This window comes from Sapajus apella, unplaced genomic scaffold (assembly GCF_009761245.1).
Source record: "Sapajus apella isolate SASKATOON/1434 unplaced genomic scaffold, GSC_monkey_1.0 scaffold23, whole genome shotgun sequence".
NCBI classification, from domain to species: domain Eukaryota; kingdom Metazoa; phylum Chordata; class Mammalia; order Primates; family Cebidae; genus Sapajus; species Sapajus apella.
The window spans coordinates 13,759,319-13,785,186 of record NW_022436963.1 but is presented as its reverse complement, the minus strand read 5'-3'; the positions used below and the strand labels follow the sequence as shown (position 1 = coordinate 13,785,186).

Below are 25,868 nucleotides of genomic sequence, written 5' to 3'. Positions count from 1 at the left end.
TAATAAAACATAAAAGTCAGATAAAGCTATTTCAGTCACCCTCATGAATTATAGAATTTTAACTAAGTAATGCTGAATGGGAAGACATTTATATTTGCCAGTGCTAAACTTCTGTTTCCCCCAAATTACTGATAAAATACAAATAAAAATAGATTGGATTAAATGTAGTGCTAATATGTAACGTAGAAACTGCTTTGCGCAGTTTTGGATTTTAAAAAGTGCATTTAATATTATCGCATGCTATATGCAACTCAATAATATTTTGTCACTTTGCACTTCTGTAACACTCTATATTTGCAATCACATAATAATGAAGAGAAAGCCGGATAAGTCAAATATTTCTATGTAAAGGCAGTCTATTCCTTTCTCCGAAGGCGGGAATCAAATAATACACTGCAGAAATGAACAGAGGGCTCGATCCCAGCCTTTATGTGGTTGGGAAATGATGTTCTTTATTGTCAACAGTTACAGTTTGAAATAACGTTTTTTTTTCTTTTTTGCTGTTTTTCTAGTTTGTTACTATCTTGGAAGGAGTGCTGGCAAAATTATCCAGATATGATGAAGGGACTTTGTTTTCTTCTTTTCTGTCATTTACTGTAAGTAAAGAGCTTCTTTGTTTCCTGGCTTTTGTTTTAGTTTTTGGTTTTGGTTTGGGGGAGTAGTTCTGTTGTGGCATGTTGTTTTGGGATGGGTGTGTATGTTAATTATAGTAAGCTATCGTATAATATTAGCACTACGTGAAAAGCCGAACATTTCGTAACAGCAGGTAATCCAACATTTCTATTTCATTTGTAAATGTGCAATATGTGTATATTTTTATGAACACACACACACACATCTCTATATGTATGCATCCAAAAAGTTGCCTACCTGACCCCACCTTAGCTAGCTCTGGCAAATTACTTAATGTGGGCTACCATTTCTTCATCAGTAAATGAGCAAAAATCATTTCAGAGTTTATAAGTGAAGACCTGTATTCAGATAGGCCTGCAGCTATGTTTTATGTGGTCCTCACTGTGTCAAGTACGTTCTTCTTAACTGAATTGCCTACATTTAAAAATCAAGAGGATTGACAACAAATTCTGTATTTCTGGGGGTGCCTGCATAGCATGCTAGGGGCACAGCAAGTCTCCTGGAGCTGTGTCTTGGGGGTCTTGGACTGAACATGTGTTTGTAATTGCTAAAGCCCCCTCCTGACTGTTTCACTTATTCACATACCTACCTGGGCTTCGGAGCCACTTAAGTTTACAACTTCTGGGACCTATGATCTAGTTCTTTGCAAATTCTGAGAGGCTCAGATTCTGTGTCAGAATTGCGCAAGGACATAGAAATGAGTTAGTTAAGGCTGGGCAGAAACCAGCATTCTTGTCTGTGGATAAATGATCAGTGGAGATGGTTGCTATAAATGAGCTGCTTTGGGGGCCCAATTCTCCCACCCTTCCTGATGCTAGGCAGACACCACAGCTGCATGCTTCCCTGCCATTCCTGACAGCAGGTTCCTACTGGCTCTGAGACTAGCTGTTTTCCTCTGACAACACCATAGGAAAGGCAATCAATTTAGGACCCACTGCCTGTGGGTCCTTAAAACAGCCTCACTGTATGAAGAATCTCCCAGATAGTGATTGAATGCCAAGACAAAGCCCAGCACAGGGTAGTGGATAGCACATGATTGTCCTTGGAATCCAACAGATTCAGGCTCAAACTCCAATCCCAATGTTAACAGCTGTGTGGTCTTGAGCAAGTGTCTCATCCCCTCAGAGCCTCAGTTTTCTCATTTGTAAGGGAGTGCAGGGCAGATAATGTCTTCCCTAATGAGCTATCCTGAAGATAATAATGTAGGTGAAAGAGCCTAGCATAGGCCTAGCTCATAATAGATTTCAATAAATGGCAACTATTATTTTTAAAAAGTAACAAATACAATTATTATAAAATGCAAACAAAAATGCATACAACTTCTTTCCAAATATACCCTACTTTGATCTTTCCCCAACCCATACATTAATCTTCCTTGGAGCTAAGGGAAATGTAGAGACAGAAAACACTTATCTTCTGATATCAGTTCCGACCTTCCCAGGTATAAGGATTGAACTCAATCGCAGAAGCGTGATGGCCCCCATCCCTCGAGCTTATTAGTGAAGGTGAGGTGGGAAGGAGATGATGACAGTAGGAATTCCATCCAATTTCACCCTCTAGAACCTCCTATAATGTGTCACAGCTGAAAGGAAACCTATCCAACCCACTCCTTTGATGAACAAAGCGGCCAAGGCCCAGAGAGGGAGATGATTTGTCTAAGGTCACACAGCAATGGGCAGACTGGGGACAGGAACCAGTGACTCCTGCCAGCTTTCCCCCACCACTGAACAGAGTCCCGGGGAGAGTGGGATTCAGCTGGCAATTGCCTGTCACTGGAAGGCAGATGGGCAAGTGAGTGGGGTAGATTCATAAAGAAGGATTCAGGGCACATGAGTGGGAAATATTAGACAATGTTTCATTCCTCAGTGAAGTCCCAGAAATGGTAAAAATAAATGGAATTCAATGCGACATTTCTGGAAAATGTTCCCCTGACACCCCTGGATGACATGGCTTTCTTTGAGTCTTCATTTTGAGCAACTGTTTTTATTCTATTGGACTTGAACCTGTGAAACCCAGGAAAGCGCCGCTGCTCTTTACTGAGCAGAATTCAATCCACCAAGGGCCCCACCCTAATTAGTGTCCTACCAAGAGGACTATTAGAAGTCCAGGGGCAGCGATATCAAGAACAGGGCACCAGAGAGTGTCACAGGGGGGTTAGAAACAGGACACCCAGAGCATCCTATGCAGAAGTGTTCAAGCTGAAATTCCCATCCTCTCATCTCCCTTTTCGGAGACATTTTGCAGCCTCACCGCATGCTAGCAAAGGCAGTGTAATGCAGAACACTTCAGTGCCTGTTGCTGGGCCTGTAACTTCCCTCCTTAGTGACACTTCTCCCACACACTTGGCCACCCCAGGCCAAAAGCACCCACTTATCATTTGCAGCCCATGTTCTCATCTCCTGCCAGTATTCCAGTATTAGGGAAAGTGAACTGTGTTTAGAGGTGCCAGGAATATCTCCACATATGAATTCTGAGTTCCTGCCCAAACTCCAAATGGCCTTTGAAGGTTTCCTTTAGCCCAATTGTGTGAATTCCCCGGGAGTGGAGTGGAAGTAAAAGGGTTGAGCAGAGGCAGCAGGTATGTGCAAAAAGCTTGAAACCTGCGAAAGAACCAGCTGTGAGTCCTAGGACCCTGCGCAGAGGCATAGAGATAGTGCCGTCGCTCTGGCATGAGTTCCTTCGCTCCGCTCCCATTTCTGATTCAATTCTTCAAGTATTACTGTGCACTTACCACGTCCCCACCTCAGCGGGGCTGCCAAGGATGAGCCATGTGCTCTGCCCCCCAGAAAGCTGACGAGTATCGACAAATATGCCACCCTTTCCCCCTCTTTCTCCCGCTGAGCGCCTCCTTTCCTGGGTGGGCTTGATTTCATGGTCCAAGCCAGACATTTTGGAAAACGTCTGCAGTGGCACAGAGCAGGCAGGAATATTTATTTCTCGTCTCCATCTGCATTGCTTCCTCTCTTGGAGAGGAGCTGGGGGGAGGAGGGAGGATGAGATGTGGCTTCTTCGTGCCAGCCCGAGAGGCGCCCAAGCGCACCCTCCTCTCCTCCCTCACCAGCTTCAGCAGCAGTAGCAGCCTGGGATTTATGGAGGCAGGCGCCTTTCGAACTTTTGAAAGATCAGCCCAGTTGGAAGACACAATTAGCAACTATCTGCCCATTTCCCTTGACTGCAAGATGTGCCTTTGCGTGGGATGCCTGTTTGGGAGGGCTCCTGTCTCGTGGATAGCCGCTCGCTGTTCTTTTAGGAGGCCAATAAGAGGGGCAAGCCGGTACCCAGGTCCCTCCCACAGAAAGTGACAATGCTTTCCTCTGTCCTCTGCAGGTGTTAACAAGTATGCTGGTTCAGGAATTTATTCATTCATTTATTCCACTTCTATTTACTGAGCACCTGTGTGTCATGCACTGTGCTAGGTGCTAGAGACACAGCATTGGGCTAGAAAGGTATGCTCTCAGTCTTTTTGGAGCTTACATTTAGTAAAGGAGACAGGCAATTAAAAATGAAAGAAAATTACCTACTGGGAGAAGAATTTCACAGGACATAAACTGGAGAGCAAGAGAAAGTGGGGAGGTGACATTACCTTAGCTAGGATGCTCAGGCAACATCTCTCTGCAGAGGACGTGAGAGACTTGAACTCTCAAACTTAAAGAAGTCAGTGATGGATACAGGAGAGGGGAGAACCTTCTGAACAGGACAGCAGCTGCATTAGCCAGGAGGCAGGAAAGCAGGAGGCATTTTTGCAGGATATTTTGGAGGTCACATAAACACGGCTTAGGGATTAAGTGGATATTGGGGTGGAGACTTGACTGGAGAGGGCAAAGGTGGGAGGCTCAAGAACTGTGATAACTGAAGAGCTCAGCTGAGCTGAGTGTCCTCAGAGTACGTGGAATACAGTGAAAAAGTACAGGGTAGGGAGACCTGGGATGGTAACCCAGCTCTGTCCCTTACCCAGGAGCTGTGTGACCTGGATCTAGGGACCACATCTTGGCTTTTAATTTCCTTCACTGTAATATAATGATGGTTATATTAGATGAATTCAGAAGTCTAAAATAACTATAAGAGCTACAGCTCCTATTCCTTAAACACTTGCTAAGTGCCTGGCACAAACCTATGTGCTTTAAATGTATTTTTCCTGCTGAATCCTCAGAACAATCTCATTCCAACAACATTCTTCTGCAGATGTTGAAACTAAGACTCGAAAAGGTTAAGCCCCCAGTTCCATGTGAATTCTTCCTTCACTAAACCCTGGGGCCCCCACAGAGGAATAAAGATGTAGGAGTAGCCCAGGCCCTACCACCAACCTGATAAAGGTTCTGTCTGAACTTTATATCAAGTCCTATGAAGCCCTCTAGAATTCAGACATTCTCCTCCAATCAAACAAATCCATTCAAGATGGTCACAACGCAAAGTGGAAGCCGCTCACAACAGGAAGAATAAAGTCTATCTTAGGGCTGCCAGGAGCCCAAAACCTACTGTATGTCCAGTCTTCTTTGTCTCAAGTTACCCTCAGTCACCCTGTTTTCCTTTTGCCCATATTTTGATTGTCTTGCCACTTGGAAATGAAACAAAACAGATATGTTTCTCCCCACTAGAATTTGCGAGAAGGGTTGGAGTTTGTGTAAATCAGTAGTGTTGACTGCTTTTGCGAGGAGCTCTTGATGCCATGCCTTAGAACAAGAATGCCACCTGAATCCAAAGCCGGAACTGGATTAATGAAATTCACTTCTGTTCACAGAACATTTTGGTTAGGAGGCAGTTTGAATTCCAGAGTGGGGTGAATCTTCCTCAGAGTCTGTTAGTATTTTCTCTGATGGTATTTCACTTGTGCTTTGGCTTCAGGGAATGTCCAGGGTGGAAGAGATGGCTTTTTGCAGTATGGGTTGATGATGAGTGATGCTGACAGAGGTTTTGGTTCACCCTGCAGAGGGTAACATCACCAGATTATTCACTGCCAAACACATGTGATTTTAAGTCAATTGGCTTCTACATTTCAGAGTGGAGGTGTCTGCCTTGGACAGAAGCACCAACTGTGGTAGTAGTAACTGGCATTTATTGAGCACATACTATGTGCCAGACATTGTGCTAAGTATATGCATGCGTTTTCTCATTTGATCCTCACAATCACTCTGTGCAACTGATTCAATTATCATCCCCATTTTATGGATAAGTGATGTTGAGTGATTTGTCAAAGTCACATAGTTACTAAGATTCCACCCTAAATTGCTCCTTTATTATTTGAAAAATGTAATTTCCCATAGATACACAGAAATCTGTAGGTGAAATCAATTAGTGACTTTTCCAGGGACTAGCCACTAGCTGATACCACTCCTAAATGAAAAAGCCATCTATTTTTCATATATAATTTATAAAGATTTTACTGACTAGCCAGCTATTTTACCATAACACTGAAATAGTAGACAATCAAAATTCCCCACTTCCTTTGTGCTGTCCAGATAATCATTCATTTTACATTAGTCCTTCATTCCACACCTGTTTATGGAGTGCCTACGATGTGCTAGAAATGGGGGGCTTAACAATGAACAAAATGGACAATGCTGTTTATTGGACATTTGCATGAGGGAGATACTTAACAAGTAATTTAAAGCATGTTGATTACTCAGTGCCCTGTAACTGTGGACCACAAGGACCCAACCTCATCTGGGAGGCCATTGAAGGAAATGACATTTGAGCTGAGACCTAAAGAATAAATAGAGTTTTGCCTGGCAAAGGAGAGAACAAAGAGTATTCCGAGATACAAAGACATGGAAGTAAAAGGGAAGATCTAGTACATTCCAGGGACTAGAAGTCTCTTGTGACTCATGGAAAGGCCAGGCCGGAAGGAGGGAGATGACAGAGATGAGGTTAAAGAGCAGTCAGTGAAGGAGTCCGATCATGAAGGAGCTTGCCTATAATACAGATGTTAAGGGTTTTGAGCAGAGAATTTACCAAAGTCAGTGCAGCTGGAGAAGTTAAGAGGGGCCACAGAGAGACCAACTCCTTGTTACAAGCCAGCTGGGCTTGTGGTCTTCGGAAGCTAGAGCTGAGGGCCACCATTGATTTCTTCTGATGTATTTTGTTCACATGGGCCAACAAAAAATAACGCTGCACTTTAAAAAGTTAGAGAACTATAAAACCCTGATCTGCCATATCTTCTAGCATCTTCTTTCATCGGCCACTCCCTAGTGTTTCAGAATCTGACATCCCTTTTGGGGTCTGTGACAGATCATTTTATCACCTAGTAGGACATCTTTATTTCCAGTTGATGCCATGAAAATGCAGTTGACATTTAACACACTTGCTGTCTGAAGCAACCTTTCAGAAGCTCTACAGAAGACAAAAGATAAGTATCCAAAGTTAACTACACAATACTTAATATTGTGTAGCAGATAGCTGAATATCATTCAAAGCAAACATAAGACAGACACAGTATTTTCTCCAGACTGCGTGGTGTAAATGACCAGCTCACAGAAATGCCAGCTACAAGAGAAATACCTAATGAATATGAATATTTCCCAGCACTTTGGGAGGCAGAAATGGGTGGCTCACCTGAGGTCAAGAATTTGAGACCAGCCTGGCCAACATGATTGAAACCCCATCTCTACTAAAAAGACAAAAATTAGCTGGGTGTGGTGACAGGTGCCTGTAATTCCAACTACTTGAGAGGCTGAGGCAGGAGGACTGCTTGAACTCAGGAGGTAGAGGTTGTAGTAAGCCAAGATCGTGCCACCGCACTCCAGCCTGGGTGACAGAGCCAGACTCTGTCTCAAAAAAAAAAAAAAAAAAAAGAAAGAAAAAGAAAAATACCTAATAAATATGTACATGGCTTCAAACAGGAAATAGTTGTGATGAAATTAATTATAGATTCTACCCTGACCTCCAAATCACATGCAGTGGGAAGCTTATCACCAGAAAGTTAGAGAGTAATTACGATAAAGATGTGACTGTGAAGCCAGACGAACAGAAACATAGGCAGGCTATTGACCATTTCTGAGCCTTGGTTTCTTTATCTATACAGTGGGAATCTGATAGCTGCTTCAGAGAGCCACTGGGCTAATAAGAGATGAAATAAACAGTAGGCCTTTCATGACACCTGGTATATAGCAGGTGCTCCATAAATAAGCCTTCCTAGCCTTACTGTCAAATTATTCAAAACTGTAAGAAAGTTTACATGACCCTAGTGTTTTTAACAAAGCATTTTCTCACCAGTTCAATCTTAACATACCAATCATTTCTCCTGTAAGCAACCCAAACTATTATCCATAACAAGATCAACCAAAACTCTTGTGACTTATATTTCAGCATATTCTCATATTCAAAAATTTCATTCATCAAAGACATTTTCCATTATGTTTAGTGTATTTTTAGCATTTTGTGTGTTATCTTAATGCTAAAAGAATTTTTCATTTTTACGTGGTCTCTAAAATACCTCTTTATTAATCAAAATGTTTGTTTAACTAGAACTGAATATCTCATTATCCAAGCATATTTTGGTTTGAATCAGGTTTATTTCAGTATGCAAGGTGGCTTCTTGTTTGTCCAATTCTGCCATTTCCGAAAGTATAATCTTAGACAGATTGATTAAAGTCTGACTGTAGTTGCCTAATCTGTAAAATGGGAACCATAAGACCTCCATTATGTGGTGTGGTTAGAATTAAATGAAAAAATGGTGGATTGGAGTAAGTATCTGATACTTGTTAGATATTGTTGCTATTGTAATTACAAGTGTGGCTCTATCACTGAGCACAAATGTTAACATCAGTTACTCAATGAGCCACACTGTATGTAAATTACTGAACTAAGAGTGGTAGAGCTAAATTAAAACAAAAATCTTACTGCATGGAAGTCACTGTCTAGAGTGCATTTAATAGAAGGAAATTTCTAGACTTTCCGGTGCAATGTTTCCAGTGATATGCTGCAGTCTACTTGACTCCTACCTGCTGATGAGAGCCAGTTCTCCATTTCTCTTCCTATATCCAAAGTGAGGGATATCACATTGGTAACCTAAAACTGACCACAGCAGGAGCATTTTACGGAAATTGGCAAACACTGTGTTGCTTATATTTCAGCATATTCTTATATTGGGATTTTTTTTTTTAAGAGAGAGAGCCTTTCAGAAACCAGCATACCACTGAATATATCCCAAGTATAGGATATGTACCACATGAGACCTGAGATGATACTGGTGTTAGATGCTCTAAAAACTCATCATTAAATAAGACTAATCACATTGTGAGAGGGTTATTAATTTTCTAATTCTCTTTTTGTCTTTATCCTTATATCAAGAAGAAAGTTTCCATTTGGTGCTTTTTTGTCTTTCACACTTCTCTAAAAATTTCAAATTTTCATATGTAGCAGAGGAAGGGGAGGCTTCAGGCTCAGGACCCTTAATAGGTAACCATGTCTGCCCAGGATTTAATATCATTATTTTAGTTATATTGTATTTATTTCCACCCTGGCTTTTTTCTTAAGAGTGATACTGATTTTTCATTTATAGTAATATGTTTCCTTTTATAATTGAGTATTTTTAAAGTGAGCCAGTTTAAAGAGCAATAATAAGTAACTATAGTACAGATGGTACATGGGTTGTAGCCAAAATCAGGAAGGTGTATTGATGCTAGAAGCCTTGGAAGTACTGACACTTTCTAGCCACCCCATTTTGCAGTTGCGGAAACTGAGACCAGAGAAGGAAGATGACTTGCACAGCTAATTTAGAAGAACTTAGACCTCTTAACACATCCCTTGAGCTTTGCAAAAATACTCTCTGGGATTGCTTGTTTTCCTTACTCTTTACCTGAGAAAATGAAAAAAAAAAAAAAAAAAAGAAAAACCAAACCACTGTGTTACAAACCTAGGCTATGATAGATAAGTTGTCATTGGCAGCAGTGACATAATTTATACTTTCAGATTCAGGCTAAAGCAGCCTGCAGGAAAAGGCAAGGACATCAGGAGTGACAAGTGCCTCCTTCGTGCAGAAACATTATAATTCAGCAACAACAATATACCCCTCACTTGCTCAGCACCAAAACCATGTGGAAGCCAGGGACACAAGTAAGACATGGCCCTTGTCCTCTTCAAGCTTGCATTCTGTCACCCTTCTTAGTGTTGAGGGATGTTCAAAAGGCAAACAAAACACAAAAATGCCAGAAGTGGGCAGCGCCCCCACATAAAATCAGCAAAAATAAGCTTACATGTCTGCTTGGAGATTTCACGCATTTAAAACTTTTCAATTTGCACTTCCAAGTTTCTCTTAAAATGAGAGTATGTCACAAAAATAGACAAAATAGAAAAGCAGACAATGTGGCCCTTAGGAGGGCCAACCCCGGAGTCCAAGCGACCCGTGTTTCAAATATCAGCTCCATAACACCACTTGCTGTGGATCTTTTAAGAAGTCGATTAACCTCTGTGGGCCTCAGTTTCTTCGTCTGTAAGTGATAAGAATTTCATGCCCACCATTGTGAGGGTTAATTCTTTATGAATTGTTTAACCTTGTGCTAGGCAAAAAGTAAGCATGAAACCATTGTTAAGTATCTGCAGCATTAAGAGGGTGGGTCTGAAGGAGCCTTTGAACCTTGGAAAAATCCTCTCTGGGAATGAGGGATTGGGACAGAAATGAGGAAAACTGGAAAGAAAAACAGGTCTACTTCAATCGGGCATCTGTCAGAAGCCCCAGGGGGTGGGAGGTGGGGGTAGATGAGAACATACACTTCCTGGATCTAGTCTCAGAGCACAGTACCCTGAACAACAGGAGATGAGAACAATTCTCATCGTTAATGAGGCTGTAGCTCCTAATCGGAGCATGGAATAGAATGCGTTTGCTTAATAGAGATCATTTCCTTGCCTCTTGCCCAACTCCCCAGCAGTGCCAGCAGCCCTTTGTTTAATGAAAGGTAAGGACTTTGAGGAGTGTGGTGGGATGGGTTGTAGGAGGCATTACTACCCTCATTACTATGATAATAGTTTAATCACAATCAATATTTATGAACATGCACAGAAGTCATGCAATCAACCAGTAGCCCTGCAACTCAGTTTTTATCTTCTTGCGTTAAGGATGCTTTGCGGGAAAGCCTGGGCTCTCTCCCACCTTCTCATGGGCCCCTGTGAAGCTCTACAAAGGTTCAGAGGTCATTTCAGAATATTATCCTTGATGGTTACATAGTTATATATGTGAGGTCTTATTTGTGGTCAGTGAATATTATAATACATTTTGTTGTTCAAAATACTTCCACAGTCATGGTAGGACTTTTCCCTTCACACTTTGTTAAATTGTCTTGTGAAAAGATAAGGCAGTGTAGGGACAACCTGATATACTAGAGAATCCTTTGACGTCAGGTCCACCCAGTTCAAATCCTAGCTCTGCTACTTCTTGACCGTGTGCCCTGAGGACAGCAACTTAACCTCTCTGAGCCCGGTTTCCTCATTTGTAAATGGAGGAGACAAGTTCCTAGAACACTTGAATAAGATACTATAAATTAGATGTTCAATCATTGGGAAATGCATCCAGAATTTTATATATATGACTATATATTTTATATACCATATTTTATAGATGACTATTATTAAATATTTCTGTATTGTTCATGACAAATCTGAATTTATTGCTCTTCCCAAGGTCACATAGACAATAATTGAGAATGCAGGAGGAAGAGTCAAGACTTGGCCAGTATTCTCTTTTCCATTATCAGAAATGTTTTTAATGCTGGTTCCATTTATAGGCAACTTAGAAAAACCTTATTTTTAAACATCTCAAAGTTTAACTCTTTTTTTCAAATAGGAATCAAATTTTGAAAGCCATTGATTATTTTCGAGCAATGGACATCTGGTGATCTACTCATGAGAAATTTTCAGCGTCTCAGCTCCCACCTCTGTAAAAATGGCATTTATAAACTCTGGTCCTCTTTAAAAAGGAAACAATGGACAGTGGTCTCACAATGTATGTGCATCTCTGTAGCATTTGACCCAGTGCTCATATGGTCATAGTGCTTCCCCATTGGCCCAGCACAGTATCGACCTTTAGTAAGCAAGGAAGACATTCTAGGCCTTCTGGCGACAGAGCCCTGGGACTCTATCATGCTGTCTGTGATTTCAGATGTACTTCAAGGGTTGTGTTTTTCTCCAGTCCTCAGAAAGTATTAGAAGGGGCTTTCACCGTAATTGTCACTTGGCCCCAGGCAGAAGCCACTGAGGTTTGCTCAACTGCTCACCCGCACATGCAGTCCCAGTACATCCACCCACTCACACATTCTGTCTCACCCAAGCAGTCGGTCCCTCAGTTGGCACTTAAAATTTATTCATCTTCCCAAGATGCACTTAGAGAATCCAGATTATATATCGAGAGCTGGTTCTGCTAGGTTTTGGTTTTGCCTTTACAGAGGACATATCCATAAACCATGGTTTCATTAAGCAAACACCTAGAGAAAGTTACCCTGAGAAAGATACATTCTTCCTGCAAAGTGCCTTTCTCCACTAAAATGGAAAATTCTATCACTTTTGTTCCTTTTTTCAATAATTTTTAATGAAAGTCATATCAGCACATGGTTAAAAATGAAACAGTACAGAAACATTCATAATTTAAAAAAAAAACACAGTTCTTTGTCCTCCTTTCTGCTCCCAATCCCTTCCTTCAAAAGGAAACTTTTTAATATTTTTTAAACCCCTGGAGTGCTAAGTACTACTATTATATTGCTTTTTATTATTATTATTTAGAGATAGGGTCTAACTCTGTCACCCAGGCTGCAGTGCAGTGGCATGATCACAGCTCACCACAGCATTGAACTCCTGGGTTCAAGTGATCCTCCTGCCTAAGCTTCCTGAGTAGCTGGGAATATAGGTGCACACCACCACGCCTGCTAATTTTGTTTGTTTGTTTCTTTTTTTTTTTTTTTTTTTTTTTGAGACAGAGTCTTGCTCTGTTGCCAGGGACCAGGCTGGAGTGCAGTGGCACGATCTCAGCTCAATGCAACCTCCGCCTCCCGGGTTCAAGCAATTCTCCTGCCTCTCAGTCTCCCAAGTAGCTGGGACTACAGGCACGTGCCACCACACTCAGCTAATTTTTGTATTTTTTAATAGAGACGAGGTTTCACCATGTTGGCCAGGATGGTCTCTATCTCTTGACCTCATGATCCACCCACCTTAGCTTCCCAAAGCATAGGATTACAGGCATGAGCCACTGCACCCGACCCTGTTGTCATTTCTCGATTGGTCAATCTTAGTGATTATTTGACTCCCTACTGTAATAGATGGAGCTTCAGCTCACTTTACATCTTCCACTTCTCCCCCACTCTCCTCCTGTTACAGTTATACCAATATTGTTCTTCCTGTCTTGGTACTGTTATAACTTTAAGCTGTACTCATCTATCTTTACTTCCTGTTTCATCCACAAAATGAGACTATGACACCCATCCCTTTTTTCTTCTCCTGCTTTCTCTTCCAATTAATTTCATTTCTAACATAGGAATTCTTAATTCATATCACTTAAAAATGCAATAACCTATATTTATGAATGTCCCTTGAGTCTAGACCAGCACTGTCCAATAGAACTGTCTGAAATGGTGACAATATTCTGTATCTGAGCTGTCCAAAATAGTTGTCACTAGCCACATTTAGCTCTCAAGTACTCTCCATTGTGAAAAGTGCAACTAAAACGTTGAATTTTAGCTGGGCACGGTGGCTCAAGTCTGTAATCCCAGCACTTTGGGAGGCCGAGGTGGGTGGATCACGAGGTCAAGAGATCGAGACCATCCTGGTCAACATGGTGAAACCCCGTCTCTACTAAAAATACAAAACATTAGCTGGGCATGATGGCACATGCCTGTAATCCCAGCTACTCAGGAGGCTGAGGCAGGAGAATTGCCTGAACCCTGGAAGGCGGAGGTTGCGGTGAGCCGAGATCGCACCATTGCACTCCAGCCTGGGTAACAAGAGTGAAACTCCGTCTCAAAAAAAAAAAAAAAAAAGTTGAATTTTAATTGTATTTTCTTTTAATTTATTTAAATTTAAGGAGCCACATGTGTAGGGTCAGACCAACCTTAATATACAAGTGCAATTCACTAGAACAACCTGATTTTTCAGCAGAAATGACAATGATTGGTAGCACATAGGTCTTACTATGCCCAGGGACTGTTCTAAAAACTCTGTTAATAACTCAACAACCTTATGAACAATACTATTATCCTCATTTTACAGATGAGGAAAATGTGGCATAGAAAGGCTAAGTAACTTGTCAAGTAAGTGGCAGAGCTATTGAAAGTAATGGCAAAAACCCTGATTGTTTTTGTACCAACCTAATGGAATGTGGCCCCATGCAATCCAACCTGAGTCTATGCTCTTAGCCACTTCCCTATGAATAGGCCGGGCTGGGGCTCAATGTCTGATAACTTGGTGTCTCTCCATGTGGCTTCTTTCTCTCCAGATGGGATCTCATCCTGCTGGGCTTCTCCATGTGTCTTGGGTTTCTTGCAGCATGGTAGTCTCAGGGTAGTTACATTTACATGGCAGCTGGCTTTCAAGAGTGAGGAAGCAGAAGCTGCCAGACCTCTTCAAGACTATGCTCAGAATTGGCATGGCATCAACACCGTTATATTCTCTTGGTCAAAGCAGTTGCAGACCAGCTCAGACTCTGGGCAGATGAAGGAATAGATTCCATTTCTCGATGAGGGAAGAGCTTGCACCTACGGGAAGCAAAAGAATTGATGGCAAGCATCTTTGGAAACAAACGATCACAAGGTGAACTGGACTTCAGGTCTACATTCCAATGCAGAGAACTCCACGGAGCCACAGTGGTCTCCAGGGATCTCTTACGAGGTTAGGCCTGACAAGCCAGAGACAAAAAGAATCAGAGAGGTCTACAGCATACCTGGAACATGGCCAGTAAAGAGGAGAAGAAGTAGAATGGTCAGGCCTCTTACATGCTCTTACCTAAAGCGTTCTAACCTTGAAATAGAAGCAGAATACCCAAGTTGCAGATATGTAAAGTTTAGTGACCGCAACCACTAAGGAACATAGCCCAGCCAGTGCACTGAAACCTGGCCAAGCAAATCAGCCCCTTGGAAGGTGGAGGGAAAAGGTATATAAAAATAATAGCCAATACTAATTAAACACATACTATGTGCCATGCTCTATGTGAAGATGTTTACATGTTTTAGCTCCTTGAGCCCTTTACATGCAGTAGATGAATTAATACAGGAAAAATGCTTAGAATACTGTCCCATCTGTGGTAACCACTTAAGAAACTCATCTTTTTAAAAATGAATGATCCATACAACCACCCTATAAGGCAGAAGTACTATTGTTATTATCTCTATTTTCCAAAAAGAAAGCTGATGCTAAGAAAGTTTAGTTACCTGGCCCATAGCTAGAGGGTGATGAAACCAGATGCCAGATCAAGCGTCTGTCTCCTGATCCCAAATCCTTACCTTGTATACTGTACTAATTAGGGTGTACCGAAACAAGAGACCCTTTAAGCTCTTCTTATACAAGCACCAAATACCAGTTCCTTTTGAACTGATCGTACCCAGTGGTACTTTCTCAGTTGTCCTATAAAAGTGCTACAGCTCAAACACCAACTGTAAGAAAGTGCTAGAAATCTCTACCCTGGGTATCAAGTAAAGAGTACTATACTCTAAAGTTCATTCATTCAACATATTTTTATTGAGCCACTACTATATCCCAGGCAGTGTAGACACTAAGGAGAGACAGCGCCTACATTCTAGACATGAGGCTGGTGAGAGATGAAAAATCAAACCAACAGGAGATGAAATTATTTTAGGGATGGTGGTGGCACTGAGTAACATTTTTACATACTGAATGGCCTTGACTAAAAAAATTTTACATTTCTAAATTTCTTGGGTTAGGGAAGTGGAAAAGGGAGCAAAATAGCATCATTAGCCTTGCAGCAGAAATTTCAAAGGCCAAACATTGGAGCAAATTTTGCTAGCCCTTTGAAATGGTGGTGTGGTCTGCAGTTTCCAGGCAAAGCCCAAAAAAGAAAATTAATTCAGAGCACTGGTGAAGTCAGTCAGGCTGGGGTGGAGTCAGCTCGTGCAGAGAATAAATCATTTCCTTGATTGTTTTTTCCATTTTTTTTTTTTTTTTTTTAGAGACCATGGGGTGCTCAGGCAATCGCTCATGCGGTGGTATCTGTTCAGACTTCTTTCTTCTTCCATCTTTGAGTCTTACCCACCAGATTTCTGTTTGCAAAAAGGGCCTAATCCACTTTTTTTTTTGTCTGTGCATTGATTTAATAGTATCAGACCCTGAGGTCCTCGTGGTCTGCACCTGGGTTGCTTTTTCCCTTAATGAAGCAAGAGAAGTGGTTTAAGCCCCTGCCGCGCTCCCTATCAAAGCTGCACAATGATTAACTCAGGTCCCCTTTTTAGGGCCAGGCAGAAGAAAATCCCTTAGTCATCAGCATTGTGAAAATCCCAGAATGGTGAGTGTTCAATGAAAAGATTACCTTGGGCACCTGAAAAATAATGGAAGAGCTCAATAGAGAAGCCATTAAGCCTGTCTACACTGGCTAAGTGAGGTGGAGGGTCGAGGTAATTAGCTGAGACATTCAGGCCAGAGAAACTATTTTGGACCTTCTGCACTGACTCAAATGTATTCAAGTCCCTCATACATTTTTATGTTTGGAGAAGCCATTTAAGGTTGTATAGACATACACAAGAAAAAAGTAACACTTCAATGTAACTGGTTAATAAAAGTGGTCTGATAGTTTTTTAAAAAGAAAAACTGAATAATAGGATAATAGGCAGATTAGGGAATGGGAGGTCCAAAGCTCTAAGTTACTAGTTATGTATCTTCAAGCCAAGTTGCTTATCTCTTTTAGCCTCAGCTTCTTCAACTGTAAAATGGGAATATTAGTGGGATCCCCTTCAAAAGGTTGTTGAGGCAGAAAGCGTGGAGCAAGCACCTTCACCCTGCAGCTCCTCATGTGGCGCCTGTACACAGCAAGTGTTCTTTGTTTCAGGCACATGACAACATGACCAATCACTCCACTCACAGCTCCTCTTCCTAATTTATCCTTAGCCTCCATCAGCCTCTCTGGATTTGTGTCTCTTCTTCTAAGCTTTTTCCAGAACTGGCTCTATCTGAGGAGGTAGGAACAAGAGGGCTCATGAACGCTGCTAGAGAAACGATATGTGTTGTCCCACCAGAGGGGATGGTCAGAAAGGAGGGAGTCCCGGGAAATGAAGTTCTGCTGAAGTGCCAGTTTTTGCCTCTCCTTTGAGGGCAGTTGAGACCAACCCTGGTCAAAAGGGATGCCAGATCAGGTATCTGGGGCAAGCCCTGCCCCTTCCCCTTTGTCTCCTGTGCCCTAGGGTACATGGCTATGGCTTGGTCCCAGACATTAATAGATTATGTTGTTGATTATAACCCAGGGCACTGGCCTGGGGAACTTCCCTCTCACTTATGCCCTCACATTTATGAGTGTGCTCAACCATACTTAGGGAAGAGAACAGGTCTTTGCTGTTAGCCTCAACATTTAGAGGGTGAGTTCTCAGTGTATAGGGTGTCACAGAATTGGCGGAAAGCATGCCGGACTGACAATTAGCTCAGACACCTGTTGGTAACCTGGGGAGATTCCAGCATTGTTTTTATAGCAAGAAATTGCCCGTGGGCCAGAGGTGGGGTGTAAAACAGACTATCACCACCGGACTGTGGGGAATGTGCTTTGCCTACATCAGTAAGCCGGCATTACCAGTAACTATGATAAGCATCGCCACATTTAGTCGAACCCTTTGAGTACCATTATTATTGTCCCATTTACAGAGGAGGCTCCGAGAAGTTAAGTAATGACTACTCACCAAGATAAAAAAAATGGCAAAGCCAGAGTTTTAAGCTAGCTAATCCTGAACCCATTCCCTTAGCCACTTCACTAGATTTAAAGTTAAAAAAGAAAGATACACAAATACACACTTTTGACAACCATTGATGGAAAAAATACATAAAGACAAAAAAAGCTACTATATTATGTAGTGCTTTTTACGAAAGCTACTATATATGTGTTTATTTTATATACAATAAATGTGTTTTATTCACATTTTTAAGAAAGCATTATATAATATATGTGTTTTATTTATCAAAACAATATCTAATTACAGTGGAAAATAGTCTTGTGTAGATGGTGAGGGCTGTTGGTTATTTGATCTAGATACAGTGTCTGGTGCAGGCTTGGATTTTCCAGCAATAATTCCAAAGCTCTAGTGGGTTCAGAGGATCTGGTCATTCCCTTCTACCTGGAGTATAGCTGGCAAAAAGACATATTCCTATAGATGTGGATAACTTAAGAAAAGGTCATGCTTAAAGGGAGCACAGCTGACAGTGCAGGAAAAGATTCTGATCCTGATTCTGTCGATTTCTCCACTCTGCTACATTTATCTACTGTAAAGAATGTTAACTGGTGACAACTTCCCACCTCTTAAGGAGACTTGAATCAGAGAATGAAAAGCAGCCTTAGATATAACCTCTCATATAGGTAAAGAAACAAATCCAAAGAAAAGAAAAGAAAAGAAAAGAAAAAAATACATCCAGAGCCTTCTACCTAGCCTCTGCTTGAGCTTCTCCAGTGAGAAGGAGGTCTCCATGATCAGACATGGCCAATTCCTTGCTAGACTGTGATAGCTGTTTAGACCTTTTTCTAGGGCCCTGTAATTTTTCCCATTCATTCTGATTCTATGCTCTGGAACCACTGTGAACAAATTCATTTCTTCTACACTGAAGCTCCTTAATTAACTACCTAAATATTATGGTTTCCTTTGCAATTAGCCCATCCTTTTCTAGCCAAGGCTCTTTCACTTTCTTTATAGAATATACTGCCAGACTCCCCCTTTTCCTCATCATCAACATCCTTCTTAAAGCTCAATATCCAGTGGCCAGCCACGGTGGCTCACGCCTGTAATCCCAGCACTTTGGGAGGTCGAGGCGGGCAGATCACCTGAGATCATGAGTTCAAGACCAGCCTGGTCAATATGGTAAAAACCCCATCTCTAATAAAAATACAAAAATTCACTGGGTCTGGTGGCAGGTACCTGTAATCATAGCTACTCAGGAAGCTGAGGCAGGAGAATCACTTCAACTCGGGAGGTGGAAGTTGTAGTGAGCCAAGTTCACACCACTGCACTCCAGCCTGGGTGACAGAGCAAGACTCTGTCTCAAAAAAAAAAAAAAACTGAATATCCAGAACCAAAAATGATACACACATGTCTCTAAATAATAATAGACCACAATTTACCCTGGGTTCTTTTTTCCTGTTATCATTAAATAAAAGAACAATCCTAACAAACTGAAGGCTGTGCATGAAGGAGAATGGATGATTTTCATTCGTGACAGAAACTTGCGTCATCCCAAATTGCCTGTAAAGGAATAGAATTTGGCTGGGGTCATTCTCCGGATTGTAACAGCATGTTAGTGGTAAATGGAGAATAGATGTGTTTAAAGGTGGATCATTTCTGCAGTAGCAAAACCCCTACCAAATGCCAAGCTTCAACATCAGAGAGTACAGCAGGCACCTTCTAGCTGAGAAGAATTATTTTGCCAGCACCTGCTCTGACCACTGATGCTAGAATTCATCATACTTTTCTACCAGTATGAGGAGATCAAGGGTTCCAAGGGAGAAAGTTGGGCTCAGATGACCACGTGGGAGTCTTGGCTTCTCTGCCTTCTGGCTGTGATCATGAGCAAATAAGTTCTTTAAATTCTATGGATTTTAGGTTTCTTGATTATAAATAGATATGATTGAATAGCCCCCCCTTTTTTGCAGGGTGGCTTAAAGAAGAAACTTCATGAAAGTGTTTTGCAAATGAAAAATATGACAGAAATGTTAGATGGTATTATACATGGGGGAGACATGATAAAAAAAGGCAAGCCACCTTCTTTCCTGAACTAAGTTCTAGCATAGGAATGGAGAGGAACAATTTGGGGCTTAGAATCTTTTAGTAGAAATGATAACTGTGCAAAATCTGGAGAGCCTGCCTCAAATCCCTTTAAGGACTAAGTGTGTTTCCCTTTACTCACTAGCCTCTACAGGTGGTCAGCTTTCTATACAACTATGTTGGTTTTCAGACTGACCAGTGCAGTAGTTCCTTGATCCAATCTTGCCTCTGCTTACTTCTCAATCAACCTGAAGCCAGAACTGGTCATTAGCTTTCTCTCATTCCTTCCCTCTACAAATTTTCCCTGAGTTCCCTTTCTAAGCCAGGTACCAGGTGAATCAATGAGGAGACAGCCATGAGCAAGACCAAGATAGCCTTTGCTCTCATGGCATTATATGGGAGGTAGACATTGCACGAAAAGTTACTGAATCACAGTTTCAGCTGAATTGCAATCAGTGCTGCAAAGAACAAGTGTAGGGTTCTAAGAGAATCTATAACAGGAGGCTCCAGGAATCATCTTAGGTACTGGCAATGGTTCAAGAAGATAGAATGCATTACCCTTTCAGTAATCACCTAATTGGTGTGGGTTCTTTGCTTTAAAGTTTACAAAGCACTTTCCCATGTGTTTTCTCACTTCATCAAGCTTTCAGCCCTGCAAAGTACACAGTATTGTCACCTTGGTCTAGAAATCTGGAAACAAAGGCTAAGGTTCTTGGCATGATTTCCCCAGGGTCAAGGAGTTCTGAAACTGAAAGAACTTTTGACTCTAAGTTCTGGGTTCTTTCCACCCCACCCTATTGGCTGTTTTCTCTTGAGAACTGACATTTTAGGAAGTAGCATTGAGAAAAGAGCAATAGAGGAAATCACTCCCCTGGGTACTTTTCTGGGAGACATTTGGGTGAAGCTGTGATTTCTAATATTGATCTCAGCCAAATTGCAGGAGGAAGCCTAGCTGAGATATGAAAAGACATCCTAACTGCTTTTTGTGCATTGCAGCTTTGTAGTTTCCAGTAAAAACTGGAAACCCTCTCTGACCCCAAACATAGCCCCTTGGCCTTAATTGTGCCTAGAGAAACATGTGTGACCTGAGTCAAAATGAAACACACAGAATATCAAATATACTCCCATAGGCTTTATTTCTCAAAGCCAGCTGTTCATTGCTTTCTCACAGCACCCAGAGCTCACCCACATTTGCTTATGAATTCATCATCTCAGCTGCCATTTGTTCTGTGTTTACATCCTGGGACTAAGTGTGAATTCACCCTTATCAACCTGCTGAAATAGGTACTATTATTAATAATAGCTCCATTTTGCAGATGAGGCAACTGAGTCTCAGAGGGATGAGGTAACTTGTCCAAGGTCACACAGCTTGTAAGTGGTAGAGTCGGGATTAGAACCGAGGTCTGACTCCAAACTCCATGCTCTCAAACATTACACTGTACCACACTACCACACTCGCTCCTTACACAACTAAAAATTTAGTGACTACTTCCTGCACTTCCCATCTGAATTTTTTAGCACCTAAACTCAGGAGATGTAATAGCAGCCTTTGGACAGTCCCCCTACCCACAGACACCCATCTCCCTCTGGGTTGAGGACATCCATCCTCTTAAAAATCTGAGTTAATGAAAAACTGAGAACCAAGGTATTTCGTTAGGACGACCTGCAGCCAAATTACACAAAGACCCAAGAAGTAACAGCAGTCTTAGTTGTTTCTCTAGACTGGTAAGCCCTGGACTAATCCATTTTGGTTTAGCTAGTCACTTTTCTCCTTTTCCAAGGGAGGGAGGAAAATGCAAAGTTCCCACTCCAGCAACAGAATCTGAATCAGTAAAATTGCGTGTGCATTCTCTCTTTCTGCAAATCAGAAAGAGAGTGGCTATGGCTTGAAAAAAATAGCAAACAGATTTTATTTTCTAGTACCTTTTTGTTTTTCCTGGTCAGCTCCGTGTGCCAGCATGTTGTTTTGATTCTGATGGGGATACAGCATTGAGCAGTGAACAATTAAACATAAACACCAGCCTCACTTCCATCCTCTTCTTTCCTCTTTAGGTGAAGGCAGCTTCCAAATATGTGGATGTACCTGTGAGTATTTGAAAATTGTTTCTTGTGGAGTTTTTTTTTTTGTTTTTCATTTTTGTGTTTTGTTTTCATGAGAATTTTGATAGTGCTACTCATAGTAATTGCCACTAGCTAAACTGTGTGTTTCTGACTTGGATCATCAGAAAGATGCCAAGAATATTTTGTAGTAGAATTCTTTTTTTTCAGATGAGAAGAGGGTATGGTTTCTTTTATCATGGAGAAAGGTCCGGTTTGAGGGTTAACCCTCTTCACTTTCACTTTCACTTTCATTTTCATTGGTTCCTCTGGTGTTTCATTCTGTTTTCATCCTGTTCACCAACCCTCCTGTGTATACACCTTCAAAGGAGAGCCATGAAGCCAGAAACTTGTACAAGGATGTCAGTATTTTTTGTTAGGTTGGTGCAAAAGTAACTGTAGTTTTGCAATTAAAAGTAATTGTGGAAAACACAATTACCTTTGCAGCAACCTAATAAAAAACTAATAAATTCTAAATTTGTTCATTTTGGGGTCAGTTCTGCAATTGTTTTAAGAAAACCTCACAAAACTGCTTATAATTAGTGCAGGCCTCATTAATGAAGAGAGCTCTCAAAGTTCACAGATAAAGCACTCCAAGTTGCCCAAAATTTACATTTAAATTGAGGTTAAGTACAACACATGAATGCTAAAGTGTGGGATTACCTGTGATAAATCAGGATACATTTATAGACAGACTTTGCCCTGCCTATTAGCAAAATAAAATTGGAGAGATTTTAATATATTCCAATAAAGCGAAAAAGAAAATGATTTTGTTTCTCCATTTCTAACAAAAGAGGTGTGAGTCTATTATAAAATATTAAATTTAGAGAGCTTATCTCAACAGCCACCAAGGGTCTTGTACTAAGCATTTCTCATTCTGAACGTGGTTAAGTACCCTCCTTGTTCAAATACTTATTTGTTAAAATTTGTTTTTTTCTAAAAGGATTTATATTAACATTTAAATTCATTTCCCCAGGAAGCTAAGTGTGTAATGGTTTATTGGCTTATTTCTCAAAGGAAGACAAAATAGAAAATTGGAGTGAATTTAGCATTAGCATATATTTTGTTTGTTTAATGAAAGAATGTACAATCAATAATTAGGCTTTGAATTTATATAATACTTCTCATCAACAAACCTCAGACTCCTTCATGTAGATAGTTCTTATAATGGAGAATAGTTAAAAAGCTCAGATAACTGCAGCAGGGAGAGAAGTTAAGTATTTTACTTTCTCAAACCCCCAAAATATAAATTTTCCTTTCATGGGACGCTAACTACTCAAATTCTCTGGCCCTATTTCTCCATCTTTAAAACAGAGATGATGATAATATCTAAGTCATGGGTTTGCTGTGGAAAATAACACAACATACATGGAACATCCAGCACCATACCTGGCACTTATTAGGAATTTCAGTGTAAGAGAAGGACACATGTGGTAGTGGTGGTGTGATGCTCACACTCTATTGAACACACCTGGATAGGGGATGAATTTGTTGACATCAGCCTTCGGCTCCACTAGTCTTCAACAGTGACAGAAATTGAAATTCTAGGCTTTTGACCCAAAGATTTGGTAGCTCTGGTCTCTTCTCTATAGGATCCAAAGCAGAGCAGGTATCTCAACTAGGTTTGAACAGGTGAGCTGTAGACAAGGCCCAAACACCTAGAGAAACTTGATCCAGCCATTGATACTAGCATCAGGTTATGTTAGATTGAACCACATGAAATTGGCATATTGGTGAGGTCAAAGAAGTCAAATAGCCATTTCCTATGGTTTAACCTAATAATTCCTGCAAGCTAGGTTCAGATTTATTATAAAGATGGGAGGACAGTAAATGGACTCTATATCATAATGCAGGGTGCCCAGATCTGTGCTCATTAAGTGTTTATGGATTAATTATGTTAAATTAGAAACATCATTAGGTATATTAGTTCATTTTTATGCTGCTGTGAAGACTTACAAAAGACTGGGAAATTTATAAAGGAAAGAGGTTTAATTGACTCACAGTTCAGCATGGTTGGAGAGGCCTCAAGAAACTTACAATCATGGCAGAAGGGGAAGCAAATATGTCCTTCTTCACATGACAGCAGAGAGAAGAATAAGTAAAAGGGAAAAAGCCCCTTAAAAAACCATCAGATCTCTTGGAAACTCACGCACTATCACAAGAACAGCCTGCAGGTAACCACCTCCAATTCAATTACTTCCCACTGGGTCTCTCCCATGACACTTGGTCATTGTGGGCACTACAATTCAAGATGTGATTTGGGTGGGGACACAGCCAAACCGTATCATTAGGCTGTGAGGGAGCAAATTGAAATAGCAGCGTTTTCACACTCTTGGGGGCAGAAGAAGCTGATGCAGCATGTCCCAAAATGTGGTACATTTACTACTGGCAATACACAATATAATAGCTACAACTGCTATTACAACCAAGCCTTATAAAGCACTCACTAGAACAGTTTACATTTTATCTTCACAATAGCCTCACTCTAAAGATAAGGAAACTAAGGCACTGAGAAGTTAATTTGCTCAGGATCCTACATCGGGTTAGTGGAAGAGCTGAGATTTAAGCCAGTGCTCTTAAAAATTCTGCTATACTGCAAGATAATTTCATCCAGTGCATAAACAAACACCTTGATTTGGATAGTGGTAATTATTTTAGTGCATATTAGAAAAAGCATTTTTTTACCAGCTGTTAATGACTTAAGACAAAACTAAACTTTAAGTTAATAACATATACTTTAATAGCTAATAAGATTAGCTATTATAACCAATAATAAACCTATTAGTACATAAATAATAAGCCTTCTAGTAAAACCAATAAACCTTTTAATAAATAAATAACAATTTTATAGAAAACATAGTACATAATACACATATATTCTCTATGTACATTGTTTATATATGGTAGATAATATTAATCATTTGCTTCTGAAATCAACCCTAGGAGGAAGTTAATACTATCATCCTGTTTTATAGCTGAGGAAACTGAGGCACAAAGAGGTTAATTAGCATGCTCAAGGTCACCTGGCAAGTAAGTGGAGTGTGAAGATCAGGTGCTGGACTTCAAAAAAAAAAAGATCATAAAGGCTGGACTTCCAGGGAAGTGGTAGAGTTGTTAGCACTGGCTCCCAAGAGTCAATTATGTGCATCTCTCTCCAGCCCTGCCTTCAGTGAGAGCACATTGTTAGCTCAAAATTAGTCTTGATGGGAGTATTTGCACCATGCAAATTGGCAGGCACTACAAATTAGGGTGTTTTGTTTTGTTTTTGGTTTTGAAGAGCCAGCTTGGGTCAGGCGTGATGGTTCACACCTATAATACCAGCATTTTGGCAGGCCAAGGTGGGGGGATCACCTGAGGTCAGGAGTTCAACACCAGCCTAGCCAACACTGTGAAACCCTGCCTCTACTAAAAATACAAAATATTAGCCAGGCATGGTGGTGTGCACCTGTAATCCCAGCTACTCGGGAGGCTGAGGCAGGAGAACCTATGAGGCGGAGTTTGCAGTGAGCCAAGATTGTGCCACTGCACTCCAGCGTGGGCAACTCCATCTTGAAAAAAGAGCAAAACTCCATCTCGAAAAAAAAAAAGAGCTAGTTTACTAGCATACCACTGACTATTGCATATTAAGCCAGCAGTCCCAAAACCAGAATGTGCACAGTAATACTTGGCAAAGTTTGGCTTTGGTTTTTATTAATTAATTTATTTAACTTTTATTATTTTTAATTGGCACATAATTGTTTTCATTTTATTAATAGAGAGCCCCAGACCCTCACTTCCAGAGATTCTGATTCAGTCTTACTGGGGTGGAGCCTGGATATTGCTTCCGATAAGTTTTTCATGTGATTCTGATAAGTAGTACAAGTTTGGAAACCAATGGACTAAGTCAGGGATTCTTGACCTTGGCTACATATTGGAAACACCTAGGGAGCTTTTGCAAGCATTAGTGCCCAGGCTGCTTGGCAGACAAAATTGAAATGGCATCTCTGGGGTTCAGGGCCCAGGTATCAGTATTTTTAAAGCTCCCCAGGTCCTTCATATTTGCAGCCAGGCTTAAGAACCATCACATAGCCGGGCGCGGTGGCTCAAGCCTGTAATCCCAGCACTTTGGGAGGCCGAGGCGGGTGGATCACGAGGTCAAGAGATCAAGACCATCCTGGTCAACATGGTGAAACCCCGTCTCTACTAAAAATACAAAAAATTAGCTGGGCATGGTGGCACATGCCTGTAATCCCAGCTACTCAGCCTCCTGAGTAGCTGGGATTA

At 41.1% G+C, this 25,868-nt stretch overlaps 1 protein-coding gene across 41 annotated transcripts in view; it reads left to right on the top strand.

Annotated features, from left to right (window-relative positions):
• The window catches only part of CADPS (calcium dependent secretion activator), a 471,326-nt gene that overhangs the window by 402,167 nt on the left and 43,291 nt on the right, over positions 1-25,868 (top strand). For all 41 annotated transcript variants that reach the window (XM_032290346.1, XM_032290356.1, XM_032290353.1 and 38 more), the window contains 2 exons: positions 513-596; positions 21,561-21,593. In XM_032290346.1, the coding sequence (XP_032146237.1) occupies positions 513-596; positions 21,561-21,593 (117 nt within the window). The remainder of the gene's footprint in view (positions 1-512; positions 597-21,560; positions 21,594-25,868) is intronic.